General features: G+C 33.5%; 2 protein-coding genes and 1 long non-coding RNA gene across 4 annotated transcripts; 2 read left to right on the top strand and 1 right to left on the bottom strand.

The window, feature by feature from the left end:
- Nucleotides 1–1,660: 1,660 nt before the first annotated feature.
- On the bottom strand, nt 1,661–24,363 carry LOC117323490 (transcription factor IIIB 90 kDa subunit-like). 2 transcript variants are annotated; one of them, XM_033878746.1, is made up of 19 exons: nt 24,235–24,363; nt 23,008–23,199; nt 22,607–22,684; nt 22,034–22,207; nt 21,022–21,053; nt 20,147–20,219; nt 13,073–13,222; nt 12,831–12,924; nt 12,383–12,521; nt 9,221–9,335; nt 8,671–8,943; nt 7,444–7,505; nt 6,645–6,726; nt 6,218–6,279; nt 5,687–5,907; nt 5,338–5,380; nt 4,939–5,038; nt 3,800–3,892; nt 1,661–3,524 (listed from the first exon to the last, which is right to left on the bottom strand). In XM_033878746.1, exons 2-19 carry the CDS (start codon nt 23,192–23,194, stop codon nt 3,484–3,486), a joined length of 2,019 nt encoding a protein of 672 aa, XP_033734637.1. In that variant the 5' UTR covers nt 23,195–23,199; nt 24,235–24,363; the 3' UTR covers nt 1,661–3,483. The 2 variants fall into 2 exon arrangements, with proteins under 2 accessions (XP_033734637.1, XP_033734638.1); XM_033878747.1 differs by lacking the exons at nt 20,147–20,219; nt 21,022–21,053; nt 22,034–22,207.
- On the top strand, nt 13,832–19,572 carry LOC117323491 (BTB/POZ domain-containing protein 6-B-like). Its single transcript, XM_033878748.1, has 3 exons — nt 13,832–13,949; nt 15,973–16,430; nt 16,886–19,572. The coding sequence occupies exons 1-3, from the start codon at nt 13,932–13,934 to the stop codon at nt 17,916–17,918; spliced, it is 1,509 nt and encodes a 502-aa protein (XP_033734639.1). The 5' UTR covers nt 13,832–13,931; the 3' UTR covers nt 17,919–19,572.
- On the top strand, nt 24,331–26,440 carry LOC117323492. The gene is made up of 2 exons (XR_004531750.1): nt 24,331–24,502; nt 25,732–26,440. It is a non-coding gene; the product is annotated as an uncharacterized LOC117323492 (long non-coding RNA).
- The last annotated feature ends 1,497 nt before the right edge of the window (nt 26,441–27,937 follow it).

Below are 27,937 nucleotides of genomic sequence, written 5' to 3'. Positions count from 1 at the left end.
TTTGAAAAAGAGTCTGAAAAAATGCCTGGTACAAAAAAGTTGTAAATCTGTTGATGCTGCTAATTTGGGTTCTGAAAATCTACGGACCTCATTACATGTGAATTTCGAAAATGCAATGTAATTAGTTATATAGCTATATAAATTTGTTCTCAAAAGGCTATGGACATATTGTTTGAAGATGTCACATTTTCTATTGTTTTACGGCTATAGGGGTTCAATGTGATCAAATCTTCACCAAACTGTTTTCAATAGTCCTATATATATATTCACATTTCGCCACCTTTTTATCGAAATACATTTTGTATTTACAGTTTGTATGGTTTTGGTTTATCCATGAAAATTATCATAGAATATGTACACAGTTTTTATTGCTAACTTGGCCATATTTGCCATGTTAAATTCCATACTGTTAAACACATTTACTGTATTTTTTAAACCATGTATAACGTTTTTGATCCAAACTGCATAAAAATAAATTTACTTGCAATTTTAAAGAAAATGTTAAAGTCCCAATATTGACTTATTTTCATTTACTCCAGAGAGAAATGGAACAAATGAGAAAAACACCATTTCTAAATCATTTTGTGTGCGAGTGATACAGATTTTAATGAACTAGTATGTATGGGTCAAAGCTAGTCGGATATCTTTTTTTTTCCAATGTTTAAAATCTCCTTCTTTATATTCCTTGAACATTTATTGAAATGTCGATATATTTTGCAATAGCGGTACTGCAAACATTTCCTGTTTTAAACAGAGTGATTAAATTTACAGTAATGTCAAAATTGTTGATTTGTTTGTGTGTCAAAACCCCAGATACACTAGATCATTTTAAGCCTTTAATCACTTAGTAAGGTGACACGTCAAGCCATGGTCAAATACCCAGGTTTGATTGCACTACACTTCGCTACACTTCAAGCATGAGGAGTTACACAGTTGTAACGTTTCCAGGGAGTTTCAAAGTCCAGTTGGCTTATGAACATGATACAAATGGAACTGAAGACAGTGGTCATGAAGACACCCAGCTAGATGACTTAGTCTGAGTTTTCAGGGTAATACATTGTACATGCAATATGGTCATGGAGCATGTGATGAAGATGCTGTCGTAGTGCCATTAAAAGGCCTGTTAATGTTGTTCCTCTCGTGTCTGGGTTGTTCCCCTTGTCCGAATTCTAGTTTGAGCATTCATTTCTCCAGATATTTTTTTTACACATAAAGCCCAAGATAATGAGTCATTTGCTGATTTGCATTCCATGGGATAAGGTCATATTCCAATCGTGTCCAATAACACCTTGTCTCAGTATTAACTTCTGTTAAAAGTACAGTTTCACAGCTTCAGATTGTCTAAAAAAGATTCTTTCTTTGGAGAGAAAGCTGAAGTATTCTTTGCAAGGGTAAAGAAATGTCGTAATTCCAGCAACCAAGCAGATATCTATGTTAGAATTAGTTCTAGGAGATACCAATGTTGTAAAAAAGATGTATACACCTGGGGCATGGCAATGTGGTAAGGACCTCATACAAGTTCTTATCACCACAAATTTGTACCACAAGTCGACATGCTAATCGATTTCCATAATGCAATGTCTATAAGCCCAACAATACTGATTACCCAAATATTGGCCTTCACCACTGCAACAGTTTTACAAACGTATGCAACACAAAACACATGTTATAGTTTATTTTGCTTTATTATACCAAAAAAAATGTAACCTTGATTTCACAGTGATATGGACCTGAAAACTGTCATTGTTTAGTGTTTATTCATTATCTTATGTGTTGAATACAAGTTTCACAACCTTGTATCGACAGAGAACATGTCCACATACAACACAACATGATTTTTAATAAATTTTATAAATAAATTAGAAAATATCGTTGGAAATGAAAACAAGCCCTGTATTTAAAGTCATTATGATTCACTGTAGTTACTTTGAAGTTACTTTTCAGGCATAATAGAACCCCCTTGAAACTGAAACAGGAAATTCACAACCTGAGAGGGAAGATTCTAAGTTGACGAACCTGGGGCTTGCGAGTGTTTGGCACCTTAAGAATCTTGCTCTCAGAGTTACGATCTTGAGTTGAGATCCTTGTTCCGACTCCAGTGGAGTGACCGAATCCTTTTCTCTTTCGCTGTTGACCTTTTATGATGTTAATTGTATTGATATTACACCAATGAAAGACATTGCAATTGGATTTAAATGACAATGGGACATCATTTTAAATTTGTTGTGATACATGTAATTATTGTGAATGAGGAATCCCTGTCTGATCAACCATAAGGTTGGGATTAATAGCCTTCTGTATATAGTTCAGTGAGGTAGTCGCCACCTTCTCTGTGCCTCAAATAACCCTGGCTTGGCTTAGGGAGATGAATCGAGCTAATAAATAAACCCTGTCAGATCGTTTATAAAGTGTATAGGTAATGTATTTGTAGAAATTCTTTCAGCTTAGAGGTAAGATGTTAAATGAAGTTTGGTAAAAGTCAGGAATCCCTATAAAATATCAAACTGGTCATATCAATAGTAGTCAATATTATCAAGTATAACTATATTATGTATTAGCTTCACACACATTAAATACTCTACTATGGGGAAACTTAAAATCCACAAATGACAATGTAAAAGCTCTTTATACAGTTCGATACAATATTGAGACTACTGGTCCCATCTAAAATTGTAATGCCCTGAGGTAATACTTGTGAAAAGTGTATAATGTCTTATGTTTCCACACTCATGCTTAATAATGTGAACATTTTGTTGATTAGACAAATAAAACATGAATAAAAAACATTTCAATCTTGCTCATTTGACATGAACTCAACTAAAATACTTCAAAACTAAACTGCCCAGGACCCAAGCATTGGAACATTATAAATAATATAGGATTTATTCAACATATACAAATGTATCAATATTTAAAGATCAAATATTAATAAATACATTTAATAAATAGGTTTGTCTTCTTGCTATGAATGTCCATAGTTAAGAGTAGAATAACAATGACATCAAAAGCATAATATTATACATGTACAATGTAGAAAGTTTTAAGAGTTAATTATTCATCAGATACCTATCCTTAAAAGTCCATATATCACAGCTTTCATTGATCTTTTAATACACTGAAGTTCCATACAAAAGTATTGATGTAGATGTTATGTCTTGAAGACCAACTTTCATAAAATACATACAGTGCTTTCCTCTGTGACATAGTACATGATAACTTCTTCGAATCATAAAGAACCCAGGAAAGTTTTATACAGACACCAAACTCTATTTCTTGTGTAGAATGAAAGCCCTAAAGGCATTAAAGCCAAATTATTTTAATCTGTAATTATTTTTGTACAGATATTAGATAGTGTTATAAAGAGAGTTTCTAGTGTAGGCAGGAAAGAAGTTCATAAATACATTGTACATGCCTAAGTATTTAAATAAAGAAATATTGCACTCCATGTATTTGGTGATAAGGTTGTGATGACTTAGGCATGGATCAGTCGACGTCATACATTTCATGATCATCATGGTCGTATCCTGTCAACAAAATCAAAAGCATATTAGCCATAAAAATCACCTGTAGCTACACAATCACTTCTTACACAAGAAAACCATGATATAAATTACTTTGATATTTTTTTCTTTATACATTCTATGAAGGTGTAAAAATCCACTCCAAAGTCATTAAATAAATCTAACATGTAGTCAGTGACTTACTTATAAACAACTGCTGCATTAACTTCACCACTTAACTATTTAATGAGGATAAAGCTATATTTGGCTCATTTGGGTCGATATGACAAAGTACAGACCTGTATCAATCCCATGACCAAGTAACTGCCCAGCACTAACGAGGTGTTCTTCCTCTTCTTCTTCATAATCTTCCTCATCTTCTGCAAGCTCCTCTGTTAGATGACAAAATAGACAAACACTTGTATCAGCACTGTGCTGGCATCAAATATTTTAATCTGTTTCCTTGTGAAATATTTTCAGACTGATAAGTACAAAATATACTGTGTTCCATGTAATCAGTTTATGTGTTGCTCCCTGGGCATATTACAGGATATATGTTGTAAGGGTAAGTTTGGTGACAACAGGAAAAAAATCCATTTTGTGCTTAAAATTTGTCTCAAAGTATCAATGGGCATATTGCAGGACAATGAAATAATGTACGATAGCATATATACCGAACTATAATAGGTGAAACATATGGGTGGGTGTATTACCAGGCATGAGCTTACCTACCAGTTAAATATGGTTGGGTTTATTACCAGGCATGAGCTTACCTACCAGATAAATATGCTTGGGTTTATTACCAGGCATGAGCTTACCTACCAGTTAAATATGGTTGGGTTTATTACCAGGCATGAGCTTACCTACCAGATAAATACGGTTGGGTTTATTACCAGGCATGAGCTTACCTACCAGATCAATACGGTTGGGTTTATTACCAGGCATGAGTTTACCTACCAGATAAATACGGTTGGGTTTATTACCAGGCATGAGCTTACCTACCAGATAAATACGGTTGGGTTTATTACCAGGCATGAGTTTACCTACCAGATAAATACGGTTGGGTTTATTACCAGGCATGAGCTTACCTACCAGATAAATACGGTTGGGTTTATTACCAGGCATGAGCTTACCTACCAGATAAATACGGTTGGGTTTATTACCAGGCATGAGCTTACCTACTAGATAAATACGGTTGGGTTTATTACCAGGCATGGGCTTACCTACTTGATAAATATGGTAAATTGTCATATCAAACACAAGTCCATATTAACAACTCAATAATTAGTTCGTTTAACAAATATAATTTAAGTGTTATTTTGGAAGTTTCTTTCAAAAATATTTTATGGTACCTTAAAATTCACATATAGCACAAGTCCCTATATGGCTTTATGCTCAATTATGGCATCCAGTGGAATCTACAGGATGATGTACGTACCTTCCTTGAGATCTGTGTACTGTACAGGTCCACTCTCAATCACCACATCAGAGGTCTCCGCTGTCTGAATCTCTAATTTAACTTTCTTAGCTGAAGGTTCCTGACAAATACAGAACAATACAAAATTAAAACTTCATAAAACAAAAAGAAAACAATTTCATATTAATAAAGACATGATACACATCGCTTTTCTTCAATACATATATATTTTGTCAAAATACATATAAATTATTTAATCAGGAATTAAATGCAAAAGTTTTTAGAAAGTTCTTGAAGCTACAAAAAGTAAAACCATTTGAAAAAATACAACATTATATACATGGATATACCAAAATGCTGTAGATTTAGACAATACATGTTATCAAAGACATTGTCATGAAATGAATTTACAGTAATTACCTGTTCTTCTTTAAAACCTGAAGATAAGCTTGGTTTTCTTAATCTAAAGAAAAGAAAATCACACATAAGAAAATGATCAGCAGTTGCTTCAGACTTTAATTCCTATAAGTTTATTATTTTTCATTTCAGATAACCTTCAGACTTCAATTCTTTTAAGTTAATTATTTTTCATTTAGCGCAGAATCAGTCAATATTTGGAAACTACTTTCATATCAATGGCAGAAAAGTTTATTTCAGCTGAACCAGCAAATCAAATTTTCCGATCCAGTGTAATAAAATAAAATGAGTTACAATTTTAAGAATTTTTAATCAATATAGCAGAAAACTACCTGCATATTTAAAGACTGACCTATTTAATGCTGGCGGTATACTGTTGCTGCTGTCAAAAGGATTAAACTTGAGGAGGGAGGTAGTCTTGGGAGCACGGGACCCTTGTACTTTGAGATCATTTAGGACATCGTAATTAATCTTGGTTGAGATTTTTTTCTCCTGTATCAGTCGGACAATGGCTTCTTCCCCTGATGCAGCTGGTGTTGTGTGAGTTGGCTTTCTTTTCTGGTATTTCTTTTTCTGTGACAGGACCATATTTAATTTACACCAAGTTTGTGTGACCATATTATAATACAGAACCCTATAAACATGAATTTACAATACATGGAATCACATTATTACAATTTATTGTAAATTTATATAAATAACTTCAATAAGCTGATATATTGTATTTTCATATTTTACATTGCTCAAATTAAAGTCAGAGCTTTGAACCATGAACAATACATTTAATGCTAGAAACATCTCGTGGAATGATTGAATTAACACAACAGATATTATATCAGATAGGGCAACTCTGGCAGTAACACTTTTCAAAGTCATCACCTACCTTTTTCTTGTCAGGATTTTGTTCCTCAAGTTCTTTTTCTCTAGCAATTCTTTCCTGTTTTTCTGCAATTCATTATAAAACAATTATTATTTAAATTGTTTTTCTGTCTCTCCATCTAAAGCATGACTTGTATATTATACTTACTCTATAGCTATACAAGTGCTTGTGCAATGAAACTTGCTATTCAAGCAACAGATAAGACATCTTGCAGGTGTAGTCTTGATGTTCACATAAATTAAAATATTGATTAATATATGATAGAATTCAACAATGTGCTGACCCAAGTATTTTATGGCAGTATAAAATGTACCTGTAAACTGAAACCCCTTTTTTCTGCCATAACAAACTATTTTTATTTCAATCACAGATCAATGATAACCTTAATGTTGATTTTGTATACAAGTACTGTTTGTATATAGAAGTATACCTTTTTGAGCTTGAAGGAATTCACCATTTTCTTTCATCCAAATGTCGGTTTTTATCTTGACTTCATCCTCACTCAGCAGCATCTAAAAATAATTACATGAAAATATATTTTTCATTGATTGAGGCATAAATAATTATTTTTGTGCAAATATACCATCAATAAACAGGGCAACAGCAGTTAGTAAGAGGAATTAACATTGTTCGACTTCATTGACATGTGCTGTAATAGTTTAGAAAATATCTTTTTTTTTATATAGATATTTTTGTACTTTGATGTTCACATTAAAATATGCTGATGTTTCATATATAGAGGAAATTGCATGGTTTCCCATTTATCATAACATACATTTCATGAGTATGACAAAATACTGAAATATTCTGTCATACAAGCGAAATATATGTTATATTAAACCAGAAACCATTCAATTTTCTTTTTAATGCATTTAATATACTTAAAAACAAAACTAAAAACATCGAAAATTAATAGATAATTCATGAGGTCATCTCTTTGTGATGTTACTCCACATCAACTTGACGACGCCATTTTAAAAGGTCTGATCAACGCAATTGTTGCTATTGTTATCAGAGAACAAAGGTTTGCTCTTATTTGTCAAAAATGAAAAACTTATATTTTCACTGAAAAATCTTATATTTTCACTGCTCATTGCTGCAGTGAAAATTTCTATATTTCACTGGCAAAAATGCAATGAAAATATTTTTTCAGGTGGAGATCAAAATTAATTTCATGCTATGATATCTTTTAACAGGTTTATATGATATATCCTCTTCTGAGTGCCTACCTTATCTAATTCATCATCATCTATGCCTGCCAGATCCAGCTCTCCTATTGTATTATCAGCTGCTACAAAGAGAAGTGAAAAATAAATATTTTGAACATACTGATAGTATCTTCTGATATCACTTTAGCATTTTCCTTTGTCTCTGTGAAATCTCTGAAACACTTATACAACAAGAGGCCCATGGACCTTAACTCTTTCCATACCGAAACTCCATTCCGGAATCCATACCGGAAGTTCTAACTAGACTCGCCCCCACGCACATAACAAAATGGTGGTATATACATTCGATTAAAGACCATGCGTTTCTGCTGCAAGAAATAAACAGGTACCTGTGAACTAATGTTGTTATTTTTCATGGTGTTGTTTATAGACATACATGTCTTCATTTTCGCAGCATTATAACCAACTGGTATATAATTATGACTGAAAAATTGACATTTATCCGGTGACAAAAGAGACGATTCGTTGTAGGTAAAACTGCATTGTAATGCAGGTGCAAAATTAGGGTGGATTTTTGTTTACAAAGTCGTTAGGTTTTGCTAAATACATGGTGGTTTTGTCGTGATTGACGTAAGACTATCCATAATTACTTCCAGAAATCTCAATAAATATTTGGTTATGCATTTACATGTTTTCCTGTAAATTTCATTTTTTAAACAATTCTTCATTTCATGCAAAATAAGTACTCAGCACATATAACAAAAACAATATTACTTTGCAGTCGATGGGTATTGATTTCACCGATATTAAATGGGATTACACAACTATCCAATATTATAACCAGCTAAACATGGACAAAAAATATGACAACGGGGATGAGACATCACATTTTTCTGTCGTTTGTATACGACAACAGAGATGAGACGTCACATTTTTCTGTCGTTTGTATATGACAACGAGGAGGAGACGTCACGTTTTTTTGTCGTATATATACGACACCGATACGGAAAGAGTTAATAGTCATGCAAGTGTTCTGCCTCAGCCTAGGGGACCAATTCTGAATTAATAGCCAATGAGAGTGGCATGTTAGGTTTTTAACATTAAGTTTAACAAAAGGTTTATATTCAGTTTGGTGGATGATCTCAACTATGACAACTTTACTTCCTTAAAAACTACCTTTTTGTTTAGCTAGGCATAAATACAAACTTTTCAGTATTTCTAGGGCCTAATATAAGGTAGGTACCACCCATGTACAAACCACTGAGTTCTAAAAAATATTTAACTAACCATCAACTGGTGTCTCATCACTAGTTAAGCACTCCTTGACAGCTTCACTTATACCCAAATCTTTGCCGGTCGGGCCAGTGGTACAGGATGCCATGAAGGATGGGCTCGTGGCTGCTGAATTAGACTCAGAATTCTTGGTACTAGATCCACTTACACAGGACAAAGATTTCTCATCTACACATCCTGCTAAAGTTTCTTTCTCCAAGAATTTTTCAACTTTTTTTATTTCCTCAACCCCTGCTGATGATTCTGGTGGTGTGCTTGGTGTTGTTTCTGAAAAAGATAAATGAAAATTTTTTTATTAGTTTAATATGAATATCATGTCAATATCGTCAAGAAGGTTGTGAAACATCTTGATTATCTCTAGATTTGCTCTGTAACAAATTTTTAAAAGCGATTTTTTAATAAGTATTTAAGTTTGTAGTTTAGAACATATATTAATAAAGGTACAAACTTTTTAATCAAAATATTTTATTCTTATAATGAACCATTCAAACAATTGATAATTCATGATTCCAAATAGTACTATCATTGTGTAAGTTATACAAACTTGAATATGCAGCCCAGATCCCTCTTGGTTTTGGAGGTTGCAAAGACTTTTCAATCTGTTCCTGAATTTCTGATACTTCACATGTGAGTTCATTCAATTTGTTCTTTTCTTCAAGCTTGTAAATAAAAATACCAAGTACCTTAATGGTCATCTGACTGTCATACCAGTTTGTGATTGTGTTTAAAATACAAAATATGATACAACCTAATATGATAAGTCCTTTATAGAAATATAGTAAAATTGATCCCTTTTGCCCTGCTCTTGAGGGATCAGCCAATCTTTTTGGCATAAATTTGAATCCCAGCCACCAAGGGATGCTTCCGCTGAAACACTGTTGTCATACATTGCTTAGGTCCAGCGAAGAAGTCGTTAATACTGTCAAATGGACCCCATATGGCCCCAACCATCAGGGCCCCTGGGGGGGGGGGGGGGGGGGGTCTTCCCCATCATTTGTATAAATTTGAATCCCACCCACCTAGGGATGCTACCGCTGAAATATCAATGGCATGCATTGCTTAGGACCAGAGAGAAGTCGTTAATATCAATATTGCCAAATGGACCCCTTTTGGCCCTGCCCCTCGGGCCCTTGGGAGGTCAGCCCCATCATTTGTATAAATTTGAAATCCCACCCACCTAGGGATGCTACCCCTGAAATATCAATGTCATACATTGCTTAGGTCCAGAGAAGAAGTCGTTAATACCAATATTGCCAAATGGACCCCTTTTGGCCTCGCCCCTCGGGCCACTGGGGGGGTCAGCCCCATCATATGTATAAATTTGAATCCCACCCACCTAGGGATGCTTCCTACCAAATTTGGTTAAATTCTGATCAGCAGTTCAGAAGAAGAAGTCAATTGTGTTGACGGACGGACTCCGGACGCCTGACGCCACGGTATGGCATAAGCTCACCTTGGTCCTTTGGACCAGGTGAGCTAAAAATGGGAATTCGTCACACCTCAGGGTCATGAAATTAACAATTTTGATAAAGCACTTTAAAGACCCTTCCATATATGAAGAGTTTTGGATATCTGGATATGGAGAAGATTTTTGAAATTTCAGTCAATTTGATCCATTTTGGCCCCATCCATCGGCACCCTGGGGGTCAGAGCTAATATATGCAAACCAACAAACTGCCATCCCATATTGATAAATCCAACCTTTGATTATTTCCAATGGCAATCCAACAAATGATTTCACACCACATGCAGGAAAATAGAGGGACCCAGAAGGCCTGAAAGAACCTCAAATTTACATTCTATAGTTGGACCTTTTTTCTAAAGGTCTGACAAATATTTTTTCATTTAAAATTCAGATATGTTGGGTAATTTGAGAGGTACATTTACAATATATTATTGTAAAGATGAATCAAATGTTTGGGTTTACATTATTATTAGCATGATTTTTTTTTCATAAACATGTTGTGGCTTGAAAAATAGATGTAAAGAATAATCAAAATATACTTTTTTAAAAATTGATCAATATTTTTATGCACATTTTGTGTGAGCTCAAAATAAAGGAAGATTATTTATTGTTGATTTATCTATTAGCAAGGGAAGTAACTCTTGCATCTGTAAGTGACTTGCTCTTAATCAGCATGATATTGTATTTCTTCAGCTTGTTTTAAACCTTTCAAGTTACACTTTAATTCACTGTAAGATATCATAAGATTATATTTCAACAGACGCATCAAGCAACGTAGGTCAAGGAACGATAAGTGAATTACTCTTAGCTAGATAAGTGTTTTCGTCGTTTCTTTTTTTTATTATTTCATTATTTTGTTTTCTTGCGAGGAAAAAAATATAACCAGTTTTTGGTTTGTCACTAGTTTTCATTTTAACTTAAATCTTTCTAATTTTGGATTATTCTGATTCCAGCCTGAGAGGACTACAGATATGCCATGTCAATTCAAAGATTCTACATGGCTGAAAAATCACAACACATTGTTAGCTCCCCTTCTATAAAATTCCTACCAATTTTCAGCTCAATGGCACAAATGGAACTTGAGAAAAAGTTTTAAATGTGTTTTTTTTTTTCAAGATGACGGCCAAGGTGGTCATATTCTAACAACACTCAGGGCCATCTCAGGTAATAATAATAATAATAATAATATCTTTTATTTAACCAGGGTAACATATTTAGACAATGTCTAGTTTACAACATGGCCCTGCATCAAATATATTTACACAAGCATGGCATAATTTAAAATAACGATATAATATAACAATGTAATAAATATATAATTATCATCACAGCTTAAATATGATTTATAAATGAACGCTTGTATATCACACAAGTGTTGCTGAAGGACATTATTAAAGCACAAGGAGTCGAATATACATACAATGCTAATATAGCAAAAGGTAAAAATTGACAGAATATACACTAATATAGTGTGAATTAAAATGGTACAATGAAGTAGGTGATCTAAAATTAAATTTAGAAGATTGAATATTACTATACTAAAATATCAGTGTAAGGGATGAATCACAGATATAACTATATATTCTATTAATAATCACAAAAGAAATATTTAGAAATTAAAACTAGACTAGTTGAAGTAGTTTATAAAATATTGCAGTATATATATATATATATATAGCTAAGATTTTGAGAAGTAAAGCTGCAGGTATCTAGTTTTAAAAATCCCAATACTAACTGAGTCTCTAATAGTATCATTAGCTTCGTTCCATAAAATTGAACATGTATATACAAATGAACAAAAGGTTCATTTCAGTAAGTAAAACCTGAATTACCACGGGTGGTACAATGGCAGAAGGTTATCTTGGGGGTCAGATGACCTAATAAAATCAACTAGATAATCTTTTGATTTTATGTTAATGAAAAGTTATTGTTATCTCCATTCATTTCAAATGGAAAAACCATTGTAATTCTACTGCCATGTACCTACATGTGTTTTTATGAATCAACAATTCAATATTTTTGTATATTGAATTGGCTGTTGTAAGATTTGCAGATATGTAGCATTAAAAATGTTTACTTCCATGATTACTGGTAATTTGCAGATTTATTATACCCTGAAAATAACCCTGTTTGAGTTATATATAACACTGTTGGTAAGGATATATAATGATGTACATGTAAAGTGGTTATCATTAAACCTTCCAAACATAATATACCAGTAGTCATTAAAATACTTTGTACCTGTGCATTGAGCTTAGCTTGTTGTGCCCGTTTCTTGCCTTCTGTGAAAGATGGGGGATCATGTTCAGCTTCTAGGTCAATATTCTGAAATTCTTCAATAGTTAACTGACTGGAGGGTGTGTCTTGGAACTCAGCCAGTCTGTGAAAAAGATAAAAAGATTAGTTATCATAAGCAAAAATGTTTGGAAAACTCTGGAATGAAACATCAAAGAAAGCTTCTAATAATGTGAAAATTAGAAATGGTAAATTGTTTTAAAAATTACATTCCTGGCTTCATAAAGTACAAGTGATAATTTCATATGGAGATTCAGCATGATCCACATCAGACTTACTAAATTAGAATTATAAACAAAAGTTAAATGTGACAAAAATTTGATCCTACTAATTATTTAGATAAAGTCCAAGAAATTTAAAGTTAAGAGTCAAATATAAACTGTCAAAAGCTCACCTTTTCCTGATGGTTGTGTCACACACTTTCACAACTTTGATGATATCTTTAACACTTCTGTTGAAATTTGACATTCTTGCTGCCACCAGCAAAGCTGTGGAACATACATGTACACATAATTATGAATTAATAAGCAAAGGGGTTATATTTGGAGATAAAAAAAATGCACCATTTGTAGACTTTAAAAAGAGAAGATGTTGATATAAACAGGAAAGTGCCTCAAAGTTAAATAATTCAGATACCTGCACCACAAAGTCCTGAGGGCCGGCGGCCAGTATGCATCCAGTCTCTCTTCATCCTCTGAACAAGTCGCAGAGCAATCATAGAGACATCGTGGGTTTTATCCTCAAATTCTAGTTTGTGTGCAAATCTCTGTATGTAAAGGCAGGGATCTGAAAATACATTATCATATAATTAATTATTAATTACAGAAATAATTTTTCAGTACTTCACAAACTTTTTTTTAAAATTTGTTTTCCTATTTCATCATCAATGAGTCATGGAGAAAATATTATGAAAACTGGAAAAAAATCAGGATATCAGATCTCAAAAAAAAATGTTTAAATTGTTTTTGATCTAAAACAGCTGATTCCATATCAAATAATTTATTTGTCCAATGAGTGTGGGGAAAAGGCTTAGTATAGTGCAAAAACTTGGCGACTAAATAATTTCTGAAGTTAGATAATTCATTTACATTTGATTTTAATTTTTAAAAGGGGAATTTGAGGGTCTTGCTTATAACAAGTTACAACTATTGTATTGTTATTATCTAAAAGGCAGTTTTTGCACATGCAATGAAATTAACTAATACTGTGTTCATAAATATCGTTTAATCTATCTAATACCATGGAATAATTAACTTACAAAAGCTACGACTCATTAAAAACATTTTACAGGTTCTCGTTTTCAATATTGTATAAATATTTGATTATAATGTCCATAGAATATGAGCCAGTGAGAGTATCATTTTGTGATGCTCACCCATGGATACAGGTACGTTCTCGTTAATCGATTATCGCCCTTGAATATGATGCATGCTGGGATATGTCACTTTTATATACAACAATGTTGTTTACTGTCTAGACTCGAAATTGTTTCTCTATGAACAGAAAACTAACGGTAAGATTGATATTTTGATGTGTGTTGGTATATTTTCTCGGCTTTAAACCTCAATCTGACCCGGAGAGTCAACGACTCGCATGGAAATGGTTGCACATTTCTCTCGTACGACACGACTTCGATCGCATTTGGCAATGTTTCAGTTCCATTTTCGGGCACTGCCAGTGTCGTGTATATTAGCATAAATTAAAATTCATTCGTAAACATGATAAAGTACAAGTATATCGACTTTAACTGAATCCATTTTTTCGTTAATGGTTAAAACAATATGTGATGGCTGCTGAAACAACTTTCGACATTCGGGGGGAAATGTTATTGTTAACGTTGCGAGTTGCAGTTTTTAAATGCCGAAAACACATGCATGAATTCCATCTCCACACACACACACACATATACTACATACTATTTCATGTTTCTGCATCCTGCGATTATTGTATTACCATATATTAAAGGACTAGACTGTGTATACGTAGAGCGGAATAATTATTCTATTTACAAATCATCTGTAGGTGCCTGGGTTCATACATTTTCTTTAAAGTGGGAGAAAAATCTCACTCATTTTTTTTCTATAGTAAATACCTAGCCAATATCATGTTACATTTCAAAATGACAATTGTTATATATTCTGTTTAGTCTCACATTCCGTCACTATGACTACTACAGGAGAAACAATCTGCATTTAACCAAACTATAATATGTTTAAAGCCCCCATACTCTTAAAGAAATATATATAAATGTTTACATTTTGACCCGTTTACATTTTCTGGCTTAATATATAAATACCCAACAAATTATTGTGGGTCAGAAACTAGAGGGAATTAAATGTGTATTTATGAAATTTAAGTATACAGGAAATTTCTAAAAATAACTGGTCAGACAGACCAAGTTCCTATGCAAATTAGTCCCACAATGAAGGCGACAGGCAGGTTATCAGTCAACACAAAATAGCGGAATGCTGAAAGAGTGAGTTGCCAAAACGAAGATAGATTCAACCAAAAAGGAAAGTAACAGGGGCTGAAATTGACAAAACCCCAGTATATCCTTTGGAAAATAATTGATTCATTGGAACTTAGAAAGGAAGCAAATTGAATAGATATGAAATCTAATTTTCTTATTTTTTGTCAGACGTCTATTGGATTGCTTGTTAGCTTAAATTTTCTGTATTCCTTGAACAATGTCAACTTCGAATTCACATATGAATTTTATCAATGTTTTGTTGTATTAAAATTACTATATATTTCGAAATTAATGTTCAAATGAAAGTATTATTAGGCAAATTCACGTATACTCGACATGTAAACAAACGGCCATGTATATACGTAGTGACATATACATGTGTATAGTTATTGGTAGTGTACATTGTAGCCTAATTCTCAACTCTGTAACAAATCTCGCAAAAAAAATAAATAAGGCAATCAAGTTATTTTTTACACTGATCATGATTTCGCAAGGATTCCAATGGTAAGCGTCCAGTCCAACGGTCATTTTATGTAAGGTGAGCGTGAATGAGCATCTTGGATTACCATAGATACAGGCATGTGTGCAACTAGAATTTTAGGTTATTTGGGAGTATGTGTCTTTTTTTAAAGAGTTGATGTATTCAAATAGGAAAACTGACGGCTACAGTTATTGTACATGTGATTTAATAAAAACAAATATTGGAAAATAAATTAAAATGAACTAAATTCTTTTGAATATTATTCACTTAATTATTATCAAACAAATGACACATATGTACATGTATATCAGTTTACATTTGGAAACAATTACCCGGTAACCTTCAAGTTTGAGAATTTCAGATTTTGACTCTCATGATTTTGATTTTACTATCAGGATTCCAGAGCTGAGAGTCACTGACTATTGAGATTTTAATCCTAATGGATGCCCTGCACCTGGATATATATCCAATTGCTATCATCAACTATTATAATTATATTATAAATCAAATCAAAATTTGTTCTGTCAATAAGCATCTGGTTCCTGACCTTGGGGTTTTTAGTAATGCATTCACATCAATTTACAGATGGATAAGCCAATGAAAACCGAGCCCAAGAGCTGCCTGTTTGCTAAGCCCTCTCGTGAGTATTCTGATGAAGAAGTCAATCAAGAGGTTCCCCAAAACTTTGGAGGCAAGTTGCCAGTTCAGCGCCAGATTCGACAGACAGAACCACCTTGGCAGCTTCCTCGCAGTCCCCCACCATCCCTCCCCAATGCTAAGGCCAGTGAGGAATTTAATTGGCAGGCTAATATGACAAATGTCCGAGAGAGAAATGCAGTCATGTTCAACAACCCCTTAATGGCAGATGTATATTTCAATGTGGGAAGTGCACCACACAGCTGTCAGAAGATCCCAGCTCATAAATACATTCTTGGTGTTGGAAGTTCTGTGTTCTTTGCAATGTTTTATGGTGGTTTATCTAACCAACAGCTCGAAATAGATATACCAGATGTGGAACCTGCAGCATTTCTTAATCTCCTCAGGTAATAATAATGAGTTTATAATCATATTACCATATAAGTGCCAATTAATGTTGCAGTCATGCATGTTTGGTACTTGTGATGACTGATGAGGCATATTTATTATATTTGGTCAAATAAAGAAATTGATTTTCTGGCTCTTTCCTATCTACAAATACATTTTATGTTGGAAATAAACTCTGTCCCCATTTCAAGTTTTTAAACTTCATCATTCTACAGAGTCCTATTGAATGCAAAATATTCCTATAAATAAATATTCCTATGAATAAGATGTTTGAGCCCTGGAAATATATGACTTATTGTTATTTGTGCCTTATTTTAGTAAAATTGATAATGCATTATGTAATTACCAATTTACCTATATATAGCCACATAGTGACACATACATTTCAATGACATAAATATTTCAAACCCTTTGTTTTGTATTACATTTGATAATTATTTCTTTTAATCTGCAGGTACTTATACTGTGATGAAACCAAAGTTGAACCAGACAATGTACTTGCTACATTGTATGTAGCTAAGAAATATCTAGTGCCTCATTTGGCCAGGGCATGTGTACGCTACCTGGAAACTAGCCTTAGTGCACACAATGCTTGTGTTTTGCTAAGTCAAGGACGTTTGTTTGAGGAACAAGAACTAATGCATAGGTGTTGGGAGGTGATTGATGCACAGGCAGAAGAAGCATTAAAGTCAGAGGGATTCTGTGATATAGACATAAACACTCTCAAAACTGTCCTTGGTAGAGAAACCCTAAATGCCAAAGAAATTTCTGTGTTCAATGCTGCCTGTCGCTGGGCAGATTCTGAATGTAGGCGCTGTGAAATAGAGCCCACTTCTGAAAACAAACGTAAAGTATTAGGGGATGCCCTGTTCTTAATTCGTATCCCTACCATGAAGCTTAATGAATATGCAAATGGTCCTGCCCAGTCTGGCATTTTGACATTACAGGAAAGTAATGATATTTTCATTTACTATTCAGCTAGAAAACGTCCTGAACTGAACTTTCCACTGAAACCTCGTAAAGGTCTGAAGCCCTACCGATGTCACAGGTTTCAGTCCTCTGCCTATCGTAGCAATCAGTGGCGTTACAGGGGCAGATGTGACAGCATACAATTTGCAGTAGATCAGAGAATTTTCATCGCTGGGTTTGGTCTTTATGGCTCCAGTAGTGGTGCAGCTGAGTATACAGTGAGAATGGAACTGAAGAAAAATGGCAACACACTTGGACATTGCTTCACTAAATTCTTCTCTGATGGGTCTAGCAACACATTTTCTGTAATGTTTGATAACCCCATACAGATTGAGCCAGACCAGTTCTATAATGCTAGTGCTGTGTTAGATGGGGGAGAATTGAGCTATTTTGGCCAAGAGGGTCTTGCTGAGGTCCAGTGTGACAAAGTGACCTTTCAGTTTCAGTGTTCTTCAGACAGTACTAACGGTACAGGAGTACAGGGTGGACAGATACCGGAGATCATTTTCTACTGCTGATAGTGTTAAAACATTTCAATCTATGCACAACTTGTAATTAATATCTAAGTGCTGCCCTGTTGCATTACAGCTGATGTAAAGTGATTTAAGTATAAGTTAGTCACTTACACCTTGACTCAGGTTTTCTATATGTTAATACATGAGCTAGTCCATGTCAATTGAAGATTTCCTTAAATGTGTACTTTGATTCATGTATCCTCATGATCATGATCAGTTAACATGGGTACCATGATAGCATTTACTGATAAACAATGAAACCTCTTCTTAGTTATTAATTCAAGTTTGAAACCTTCTGTTATAAAAATGGTTGTATTTATGGGTTGAAATTTATATATTTTTGTATAAATATGAAAAGAATCAAACGCACTGCAAACTATTTTCTATGTCTGGTAGGGAAATGTTTTTAAAGCATATACAATTTTTAGTCCTTTTAATTCATAAAAATAACCATGAAAATGCAAACATCTTTATGGATTTTTCAATTTTAGTTGTAAATTGGATTTTTTTACTTCCAACCATATAAGCAAATATTAACTGTTATTTTTTTACATCAAATTTGTAGCAATTCAAGCACAAAAGTATTTCCCTATATATTAAAGAAACATTTGAGACCATTTAATATTTGGTTGGGCATCATGGCATGATTTTTAATTTGTTTGTTGTTAATGATAATATAACAATATGATGTAGATGTATTCATCTGTCAAAACAGCTTTAAATATTATGATTAGAAAATATTGATGTTAAGTTTTTTGGTGTTGTATGCTTTCATTAGTTTCATGTTAAGTAATTTGATTCAGCATTAATGTGAAGCTAGTGCATTATATGTATATATACATATTGGAAATGTAGATCTCTATAGATATACATTGCATGAATAATATGAATGGTTTACAGAGAGCTGTTGAACAGCAGTACATGTTAATTTGTGCAATAAAGAGCATTTTCCAAACTTGGAAATTGTTAGTACCATTATCAGTTTTTATATAAAAATCATTTAGGTATGGACTTATTATAAGAAAAATATCTCAACAATACCTTTGGCAAATTTACAAAACAATATTTCATCTAAATTTGACAATATACAGTACATAAAAGTAAAATTGTATTACCTCATTACGTATACCTAGATCCTAATAAGGTCATCATGATCAAGTGAAAATAGAAATTCTGGCAAGATATATATGATCTTAATTGCAGTAGGACAGACTATTTATGCCACTTATACCATATGCCATATAAACTGCATGATCAAAACATGACAATGACATGCACTTTCAGGTACATATACTGGTGTTTTATGAACTTGTACATGTGCATTTGTGAAATTCATTTCATTTTATATTTCATGGAAATCTATCCAATTTTAGCTTCTGTAGGAGTCGTCTTGATCAATGGCCATGACTATGATTACACTTTTCAGTATGTCCAATGTGCATTTCTGGTAATTAATTAAAAAAAAAAAAACATCTCTCTAGGTATATTGCAGACATATTAGATAACACAAAGTTTTTTCATTAGAAATACTAAAGCCAAGATCTCAAATGTGGTGTACTTTACAGAATTAACAATATAGATACTATATTTACAAATTTCAAGCCACCTGATGTAAACTAATAAATCTGTTGAAAAATTAAAATAATTATAACAATAATTTGTTGATTTATGCTTTTGTTAAAAAGAACTGAAATTTAATAGGTCACCCGCGATTCATATATTCAAGTGACCTATTCTAACTGCATTTTGTCCTGTCGTCGTACGTCTGTAAACAATTTACACTTCTTCTCCGAAAACGCTGAACCAAATCCAATGAACTTTGGTAGGAAATTTCTATGGTCAAAGGTCAACCAAAAGTGTGAATAATATGGTCCCAACCCAGAGGGGCCTGATAGGCAAGGTAAAAAAGAGTAAAATTGACTGATGTTTTGCTATCAAAACAAAAATTAACACTTAGCCCTACGACCCTGAAAGTAGGTGAAGGTCATTCATTTGAATAAGCTTGCATTCGTTTAGCCCTTCATACCAACATGCTAGTAACTGGACTAATATCAAGACCCTTGGCCTCTTTCCATCATGCTATAGGCCCAATATTAAGTCTCTTGGCCTCCAGATTATTAAATTGTTTAATCAAAGGAAAAGTTGATGATGGATAGATGGACGCCACACTGTGGCATAAGCTGATCACTTGCCCTTCAGGCAGATAGCTAAAAAAAAATTGTGATTCATACCTATTGCTGGAATGTTGAGACAAAGTTCACGCGACAGTTGCAGGTAGGTTTTACCAAGACTGTATACATTGATCTGTAAAAGAGCAAATATATTTAAAAGTTTATGTTACTACACTGTTGTTATTAGTTCTAAAACTCTAACATACAGCTATAACATTAAATTTGGTAAATACAAGCTGCAATGTACTGCTCGACTAGAGAAAACTTCTCTAGATCGATCAATTGAGCGCAAGAGTCGTAATCTATAGGTCCGGAGATTTATCATGCACACACTGTTACATAGCTGGGATAATGTAGCTCTGGACGACGGCCGGACAATTTCTGACAGATGGTCGTCGTCAGAGCTACACTTCCCTTCCATTGATGGTAGTGTTGCAAAACTGCCGGAGAGCATTGTAGGCAGGGTATGAATATTCGTTCTAACTGTTACACAACTTTGAAAGCTGTAAAGTTATCATTGTCTTTGAAGATTATTTATTTTAATTCATTTACAATGCAATTGTATCTATTAATATTGCAGATACCTGGTAATACTTATTATATAGGGAGACTTGAATACAGATTTATGACTTTGCTTCCTTTAATCTTCTATTGGTAAAGTGTACAATATGCTTCTAGTTTTCTTCTAAAATCCATCATGACGTACACCACCAAACATGGTGACTGACTCCTCTTTCAGTGTCCGAGTTCTGGGGTTTTATAAGGGATGAATGCTTCAATCCTGGATCAATTTAATCCTGATTTGGGAAATATAACAAATTTGGATTAGGGGGAAAATTCTATGATTTTTCGGGGTCACCCTGATTATCCAGGGTGATTGACACCTATGATGTACTAAATAAATAATCAATAACATTATATTGCATTAATATTACCTGAAGTTGGTCACTGAAGTCAAGCAGCATATGTGCAAAAAGGTTAAGGAGGAATGATGATGTAAATATTACATTTCCTGATTAATTGTATAAGTAACTTGAGTGTATAAAATAGCCGAGTAAAAATCTAGTCAAAACCTTCCAGAAAACAAGACACGATGTTTCCTTTTTTTGTCCAATATCCAAGCATACAGATACGAATATATGTATAAAGAAAGACTTAACCAGGATTTAAAGGTCAACCATTTACAATTTAACTGTTTTCACTGGTGAACATATCAAGTTTTAAACTTTGAACTGAACTAGCTATAAAGGTTATGAGATCTGAATGCCCCATTACTACCACTTCATTTTAACATATATGTACTTGCTTGTTGGTAGTTCTAAAATAATGTTGGAGGTCATGTTATAAAGTGAGAATGATACTCGTTACCTAGATGTTAATCTAATGACCTTGAATTACAAAATCTGTAGAGATGTCAAGAGCCAGACCCTTGACTGACTGAGTATCATTTTCACTTTGATTTTCTAGAAGAAATGATTAGATATTGATCGATTAACTTTGTTTTGCTAACTCAATCTCAATTAATGTATATTGTAAAATTGATCATGATCAGTTTGGGAAATTTTACTGCTGGAGGCAATTACTAACCATAGTGAAAACTGCAGTGCACATATTTTGTATGGTTTTCAGAATATCTATTTGCAGTCTTTGAGTTGTATTGTTTTGTACAAATTCATATAGGTAATATCAATACAAGAAAAGCAAAGTTTCTGCCAATCACAGACCTAAATGTATAGACTACTGTATTTATCCTCAAGTGAGTCCCCACCCCTAGGGTAAAAGTTAAGTATCAAAGTTCTGGGAGGGCTTATTTGTAAACCATGTTTAGCTTACTATTCTAAAGCTGATGATTCTTCAAATATGAAGAAGGGGGGCTTATAATTACTTTCAGATAAATACAGTAATTAAATCATCTACGTGTGAGAGTCTATTTTCTAAAAAGGATATGAGGTGTGCCTTCAGTACGACAGACTAGATACAGACAGGCAGCAGTCACATGGGCTGTCTTACGGCCACGGGTCAGTTGCTTGACTACCGCCATCTTATAGAAGTTGAAAGCAGTGTCTATACAATGTTGGTTCAGCTTTAACTGTGCACCAAGCTGTTGGATACGTCTTCTTCCTGACATAGAATGCATTTCACTTATAATGGTAATTATACTGGTGAATTCTACAGTGTTTCACTAGTATTAGTGGTTATTATCACAATGGCATATCCATCTTTGTATAAAGAGAATATTATTGCTGACATTATAATCAACACGTTTCATCTTGATACTAAGGCTCCGCACATGTTTTGTCATGTGATGGTCTTCAGTTCCTTTGAATTTAAAAAACAAATTGTTGGAAGCTAACATTTTTTAAATTGTGGTAATACTGTATACCACTACCCTGGGATATATTTTTTTTTTTTTTTTTTTAGTAAAATATATAATTATGACAGTATCATAGCATTATATGATAATCTGTAATTACATGTATGTTAATACTTTTATAACTTAACTTCCAGTTTGCAACTTACCATTTTCAAAAGTGACAGTACGAGATTCTCTCTTCATTCCTCTTGGAAAGCTTATACCTAATGAATGAGTTTTCATCCCTGAAAATATATAAAATGTTGTTAACATTTCAAAAGAAATGCTGCCATGGGTAAAACTGAATCCATCTGTTCTTATATCTCATTACCTTATAACAACCTGAATGAATTCGAAATACTAAGACTTTTTTTGGGGGCATATCATTTTTTTCTCACAGCAGAAGTTCTGTTATTATTCGTTATATGTGATGTCTCTAGTGTAAACAATTTAACTAGGAGTATATTATGAGTATTTCATAGAGAATTTATCAGCACAAATTTTAAAGAAGAGTAGGAATATGATAGCCTCTTTCATAGGACAAATGTCCCTGTTTACAGATTCTCACCATCACTGGATACAAACTGCCCAATGACAGATGATCCTCCACTGGCATGTTCCTCAAACTGGACCTCTGAAACAATAATTTGGTCCTCCAATACAGATCCACAGTTGGTACAGACAGCATCTCCTCTTGCTGGATCCTTGTCGATGTCCGTACAGCCACAATGGCTGCACACAGCAGTGCTGGACATCCTCTCTGGAGGTTGAGATATGATTATTTTACAATGGGATATTTGCATGTGATGATTTTGGGTAAAATTGCACAGAGGAATGAAAGCAAAAAATCTTCATATTCCCTTTTTTAGACAGTGCCAGTACATGTTTAGTTCAAATTTTATGCCAAAACTTATACGGATGTCAAAAGTTCTACCAAGGTTGGTTTGGAAATCTTTTTTGTTTTGTTTTATTTTCTGTATTTATCTAGCAATAATATAAGCTGTATGATCTTTAAAGGATACTGTATAATTTTATACATATGATCTTTAAAGGATACTGGGTACAGTATAATTTTATACATATGTATGGTAAAATAATTTTAACATTACAGTATACCGTTGAGTATTCATTAATTGAAAACGGTGCATGTATACATTAATGATTAAATAAAAAATAATGTTAACATTTATTTACAATCATAAGATAGAAATTTTGTCCTGAACTGTGAAGAAAATAAAATTTATAGATATTTTTTTGCGAATACAATATATTATGATATAGTATGCTTTCTTAAACTCAAGGCAGCTATATAATACATGCACACGTGATACGACTTTTTTAACTGTGTTTGTAACAATTATTTACTCAGCGTAATATATATATATATATATAAATTATAGCTATCGACTCTTTTTTAAATATTAGTCAGTCTAATAGATTTCTATAGGCCTAACCCCGTTCCATCATACTGCACAGTATGGCAGGATCTATCATTTATTCCGACAAACCATATGCATACATGTATGGAACGTCAATGTTTATACAACAAATTACAGTTTTTTAATTTTGAAAATGGTAACTATGAATATGGTTTATGGAAAGAAAATGTACCGAGGAAAAATTCATTTAGGAAGGGATTCGAACTTCCATGTAATGGAACTCACTCTCTATCAGCGGGCATTTAACCTATAACACCAACTACAGCGGAAGTGCCCCCCTTGCTAATTATTTGACTTATAGAGTCTTAGCATTTTCATATACGAGTTTATACTTCACAATGCCATTATTACTTTACCTGTTATATGGTAATTTACAATGCTCCCTCTGGAATAAAATTATACTGAACTGGTCAACCCGCAGCAAACATGCAAATCGGCAAAACTCGACCCGCCAGGTGGCATGCCACAACGTTGAAGAGTTCCAACGAAAAGTGACTTCCGTTTATAGTATAACTGCAGAAAAGTCTCGGATAAAAATGTAGACTAGTGAATATTTCTGGGTATCAACGTTGTACCTTTCACCTGGATTACAAACTATTTAAAACTACCAAACACAGATCTGTTGTAAGTTGCAAGATGTTTCATCATTTCTCCTGATCAATCGATAGGCCTACTAACAACTAAAACCAAACAAGACAAAAACAAGGTCCGGATTTAAGCTTAATCACTGGGGCTCGGTTTCAGGATTCTGAATAACATAGTAACATCAGTTAACAACCACAACACTGGACATTAAGTATTCATATACATTCTAAAACCTTATAAGAATCGGTGTTATCGATGTATACATTTTTAGAATGTATATGAATACATACAGTACTGTAGACTACAGTACTAGTGTTTTGTACACCATGCAGGGCCAGAGGAAACTCGGGCTATATAGTGTTGTGGTTGTTAACTGATTTCATAAGTTAACGTTACTCAAAATCCCGAAACCCTGTGGATTCAATTACACGACGAATGACGTGAAATGTACAGTACAGTATATACAGTAGATCTACTGTACGTATATACAGTAGATCTACTGTACATGTATTGTTGAGGACAAAGTCCATGGCCTGTAAACTTTAACGATATTTTAACCTACCATCAGAACTTATCTTGATTACTCTTGGGTCATAGGGATGAGACGCGAAGAAGTCATTGCAACTTATTTCAATTTTGTTGCTCTATCAATAATGGTTTATAATAATCCATATAAAAATACACCATATTCTATAAACAAAAATCATAAAATAGTACCCTGTATACAATTTTAAAAAATTTATATAAAAAATCCCCATATTTATAAAAAAAATAATTTAATAGTATAAAAAGTATTTTTATATGGATTACAAATATATTCTTATTGATAGAACGTCTAACTTCTATGATGAAAATGATCTTACTAAGGGCAGGGTTTATCATAGATTTCATCATGAATGTTTAGCACACTCATGATCATTTGTTCAAGACCAATTGAGCACGCTATTTCATTGATATCAACTTACAATAGATATGTGTGTTAATTTGCCAAAATCCCTATTCATATTTCCATAACATGGATTGGTACAGGATCCCAGTTATTTGATTTAGAACACCAGAAGTTTAACAGTGGGCCTCTTATGTTCGCACAAGTCTTTCACTGATATTTGCCATTCGGCATCTAGCATTTTTGAAAAGGTATACATGTTGGATCACAGAGCTTAGGACTTTATTCAATGTCAGTAAAAAGTTCATATTGGTTTTATAATAAAATTGGAATGAAAAACAAATACATACCAGTACATATTGTATATTTCTTTCTTTTCCAGCCATGGGAAGTGGTACCAAGCTAGAGAATTTCTGGATACTTATGGATTAGAGGAATCGGCGAACGTTTGTGATTACTGGAAAAGGATTTCCAGAGTCTGAAGAGCAATGTGGCATTCATGTTTAAAATTTAAACATTCCTATTGAATATGACATGTGAGCTGAAAATCTGTTTAAATGTATCACAGACTTATACATACATGATTCTCCTATATTAGTTCTGTATTTGTTAAAATATATATAAATATGTCGTTTTCAAATTATGACAAGGAAACAGAGTGTGTAATTAGCTGGTTCAATAACTGGAGTGTAATGCAGAAAGGTGATTTTATGTGCGAGTTGGTGGAGCGAGCTGTACCGACTAACGTTGACTCTCTATTTGATGCCATGCACTCTTTAAATGTGAGTAATGACAGGCCTCCAAGTATATTCCAGTGTCAAATGAAACTCTTCTCACAGTGGTTCGATAGCTGGACAGACAAACAACGCAATGACTTTATGCTGAAACTCCACTGCACGGATGCAGACTTTGTGACAAAATTCAATGAAGAGGTTGAGTTATTGAAAGTAAAACTGTCATAAATTGAAGTGTACATTCTGTGTTTGCTTTTCAGTCTTTGTATATACATGTGCCTTTAAAATTACATAAATTATGATTTACATGTATAGAGTTCATTTATGCATGTGGCTAAATAAATATAATAAATGCATCTCATGTTTATTTTCTTTATTTATTGTTTACCTATATAGATTTGAATTTTGTACAGGTAAATTATTACCTATGCTAATCTTTTAAATGTATTTTTTCTTTGGTATTGAATCCATGGAATTAGAGAAAAAAAGAAGTAAACCATTGTAACTTTACTTTGGTGTATCAGGAAAAATGGCTGAGCAGTCACTGTATTTGTCGTCAGTTTTGATTTACTAGCTTACATGCCAAAACGAAAATGAGCCTACACCATCATGCACTGTCTGTAAGATTGTTCATCTTAGTATTGTGCAACCATTTTTCTTCAAACAATCCAATCAAAAAATTATCATTTGTACGACCTTGACCCAATTTCAGGGTCACATCAATTAAATGCATTGAAATATTTGAATAATCCCCATTTGAATAACAAAAAAGTCAAAGGCCATGATATTTGGCATGCTGCCAGAAAGTGTTATGCTGTCTAATTTGGCCAAGTATGATTTTGACCAAACCCTACTTTCAAGGTAAAATAATGTGTTGAAATCTATGAACAAATTAGTTATAACAAAGAGGTGCAGGGTCATGATGTTTGCCCAGTAAGACATGGATGAAGAGCTATCATATAGTTCAAATGAATAAAATTAACTCTGTCAAGGTCAAGAGTCCCAAAAATGTTACAGGTATAGTGTTGTGACGACTTCTCTGTTTGAACATTTTAGTCATGTCCTGATTTGTGACCTTGACCTTTGACCTAAACAATGTTGCTTTATAATGCCTTCCCTCAGTTAACAAGAGATTCCAGAAGGATCTTGGCACCCACCATTGAATGATCCATATCAGTCAAATGAAAGACTGATCTTTTTCTCTTATTTTCCTTCTTTCACTTCCTACAAAATATTTAATGACTTTATATATAACACGATATAGCTGGAGCAGCCTGCAATTATCAAAATCCAAGATGGCCACCTGTCAGCCATGTTGTTTTCTGATTGGTTCCAAAAAGCAATATGCACAACTAATGATCAAGGGGAACTTACATATGAAATATGAGATCCCTTCAAGACTTTCTGAGAAATAGCGATAACAAACTTAAATTGTCAAAATCCAAGATGGCCACCTGTCGGCCATGTTGTTTTTTCTGATCAGTCCTAAAATACAACCTGCACAACAAGGGACCAAGGGGAACTTACATATGAAATATCCTTTAAGGACTTTCTGAGAGATAGCGATAACAATAATGGTTTATGCAGGACAGACATACCTCGGATGCAGGGGCCCAGTTGTTCAAATGGTGATTAGGCTAATTGCAGTTTAACAAAAAAATTAAAATCCTGATTAAATCATTTCTGGTAATACTAACTTGACAACAATTTAATGAAACTAGAGCACTAATCAGTCTCTCCCTACCTGCCAATTTATAGTAATACACACACTCAGGTTTTGGAGTCAAGGAGAAACGAAATTTTCACTAATCAAGTGATTAACCTAATCAACTTTTGAACAACTGGGCCCTGATG

This window comes from Pecten maximus, chromosome 3 (genome assembly GCF_902652985.1).
Source record: "Pecten maximus chromosome 3, xPecMax1.1, whole genome shotgun sequence".
Lineage (NCBI taxonomy): Eukaryota > Metazoa > Mollusca > Bivalvia > Pectinida > Pectinidae > Pecten > Pecten maximus.
Note: the sequence above shows the minus strand (reverse complement) of the source record. Positions and strands in the feature narration are given on the sequence as shown.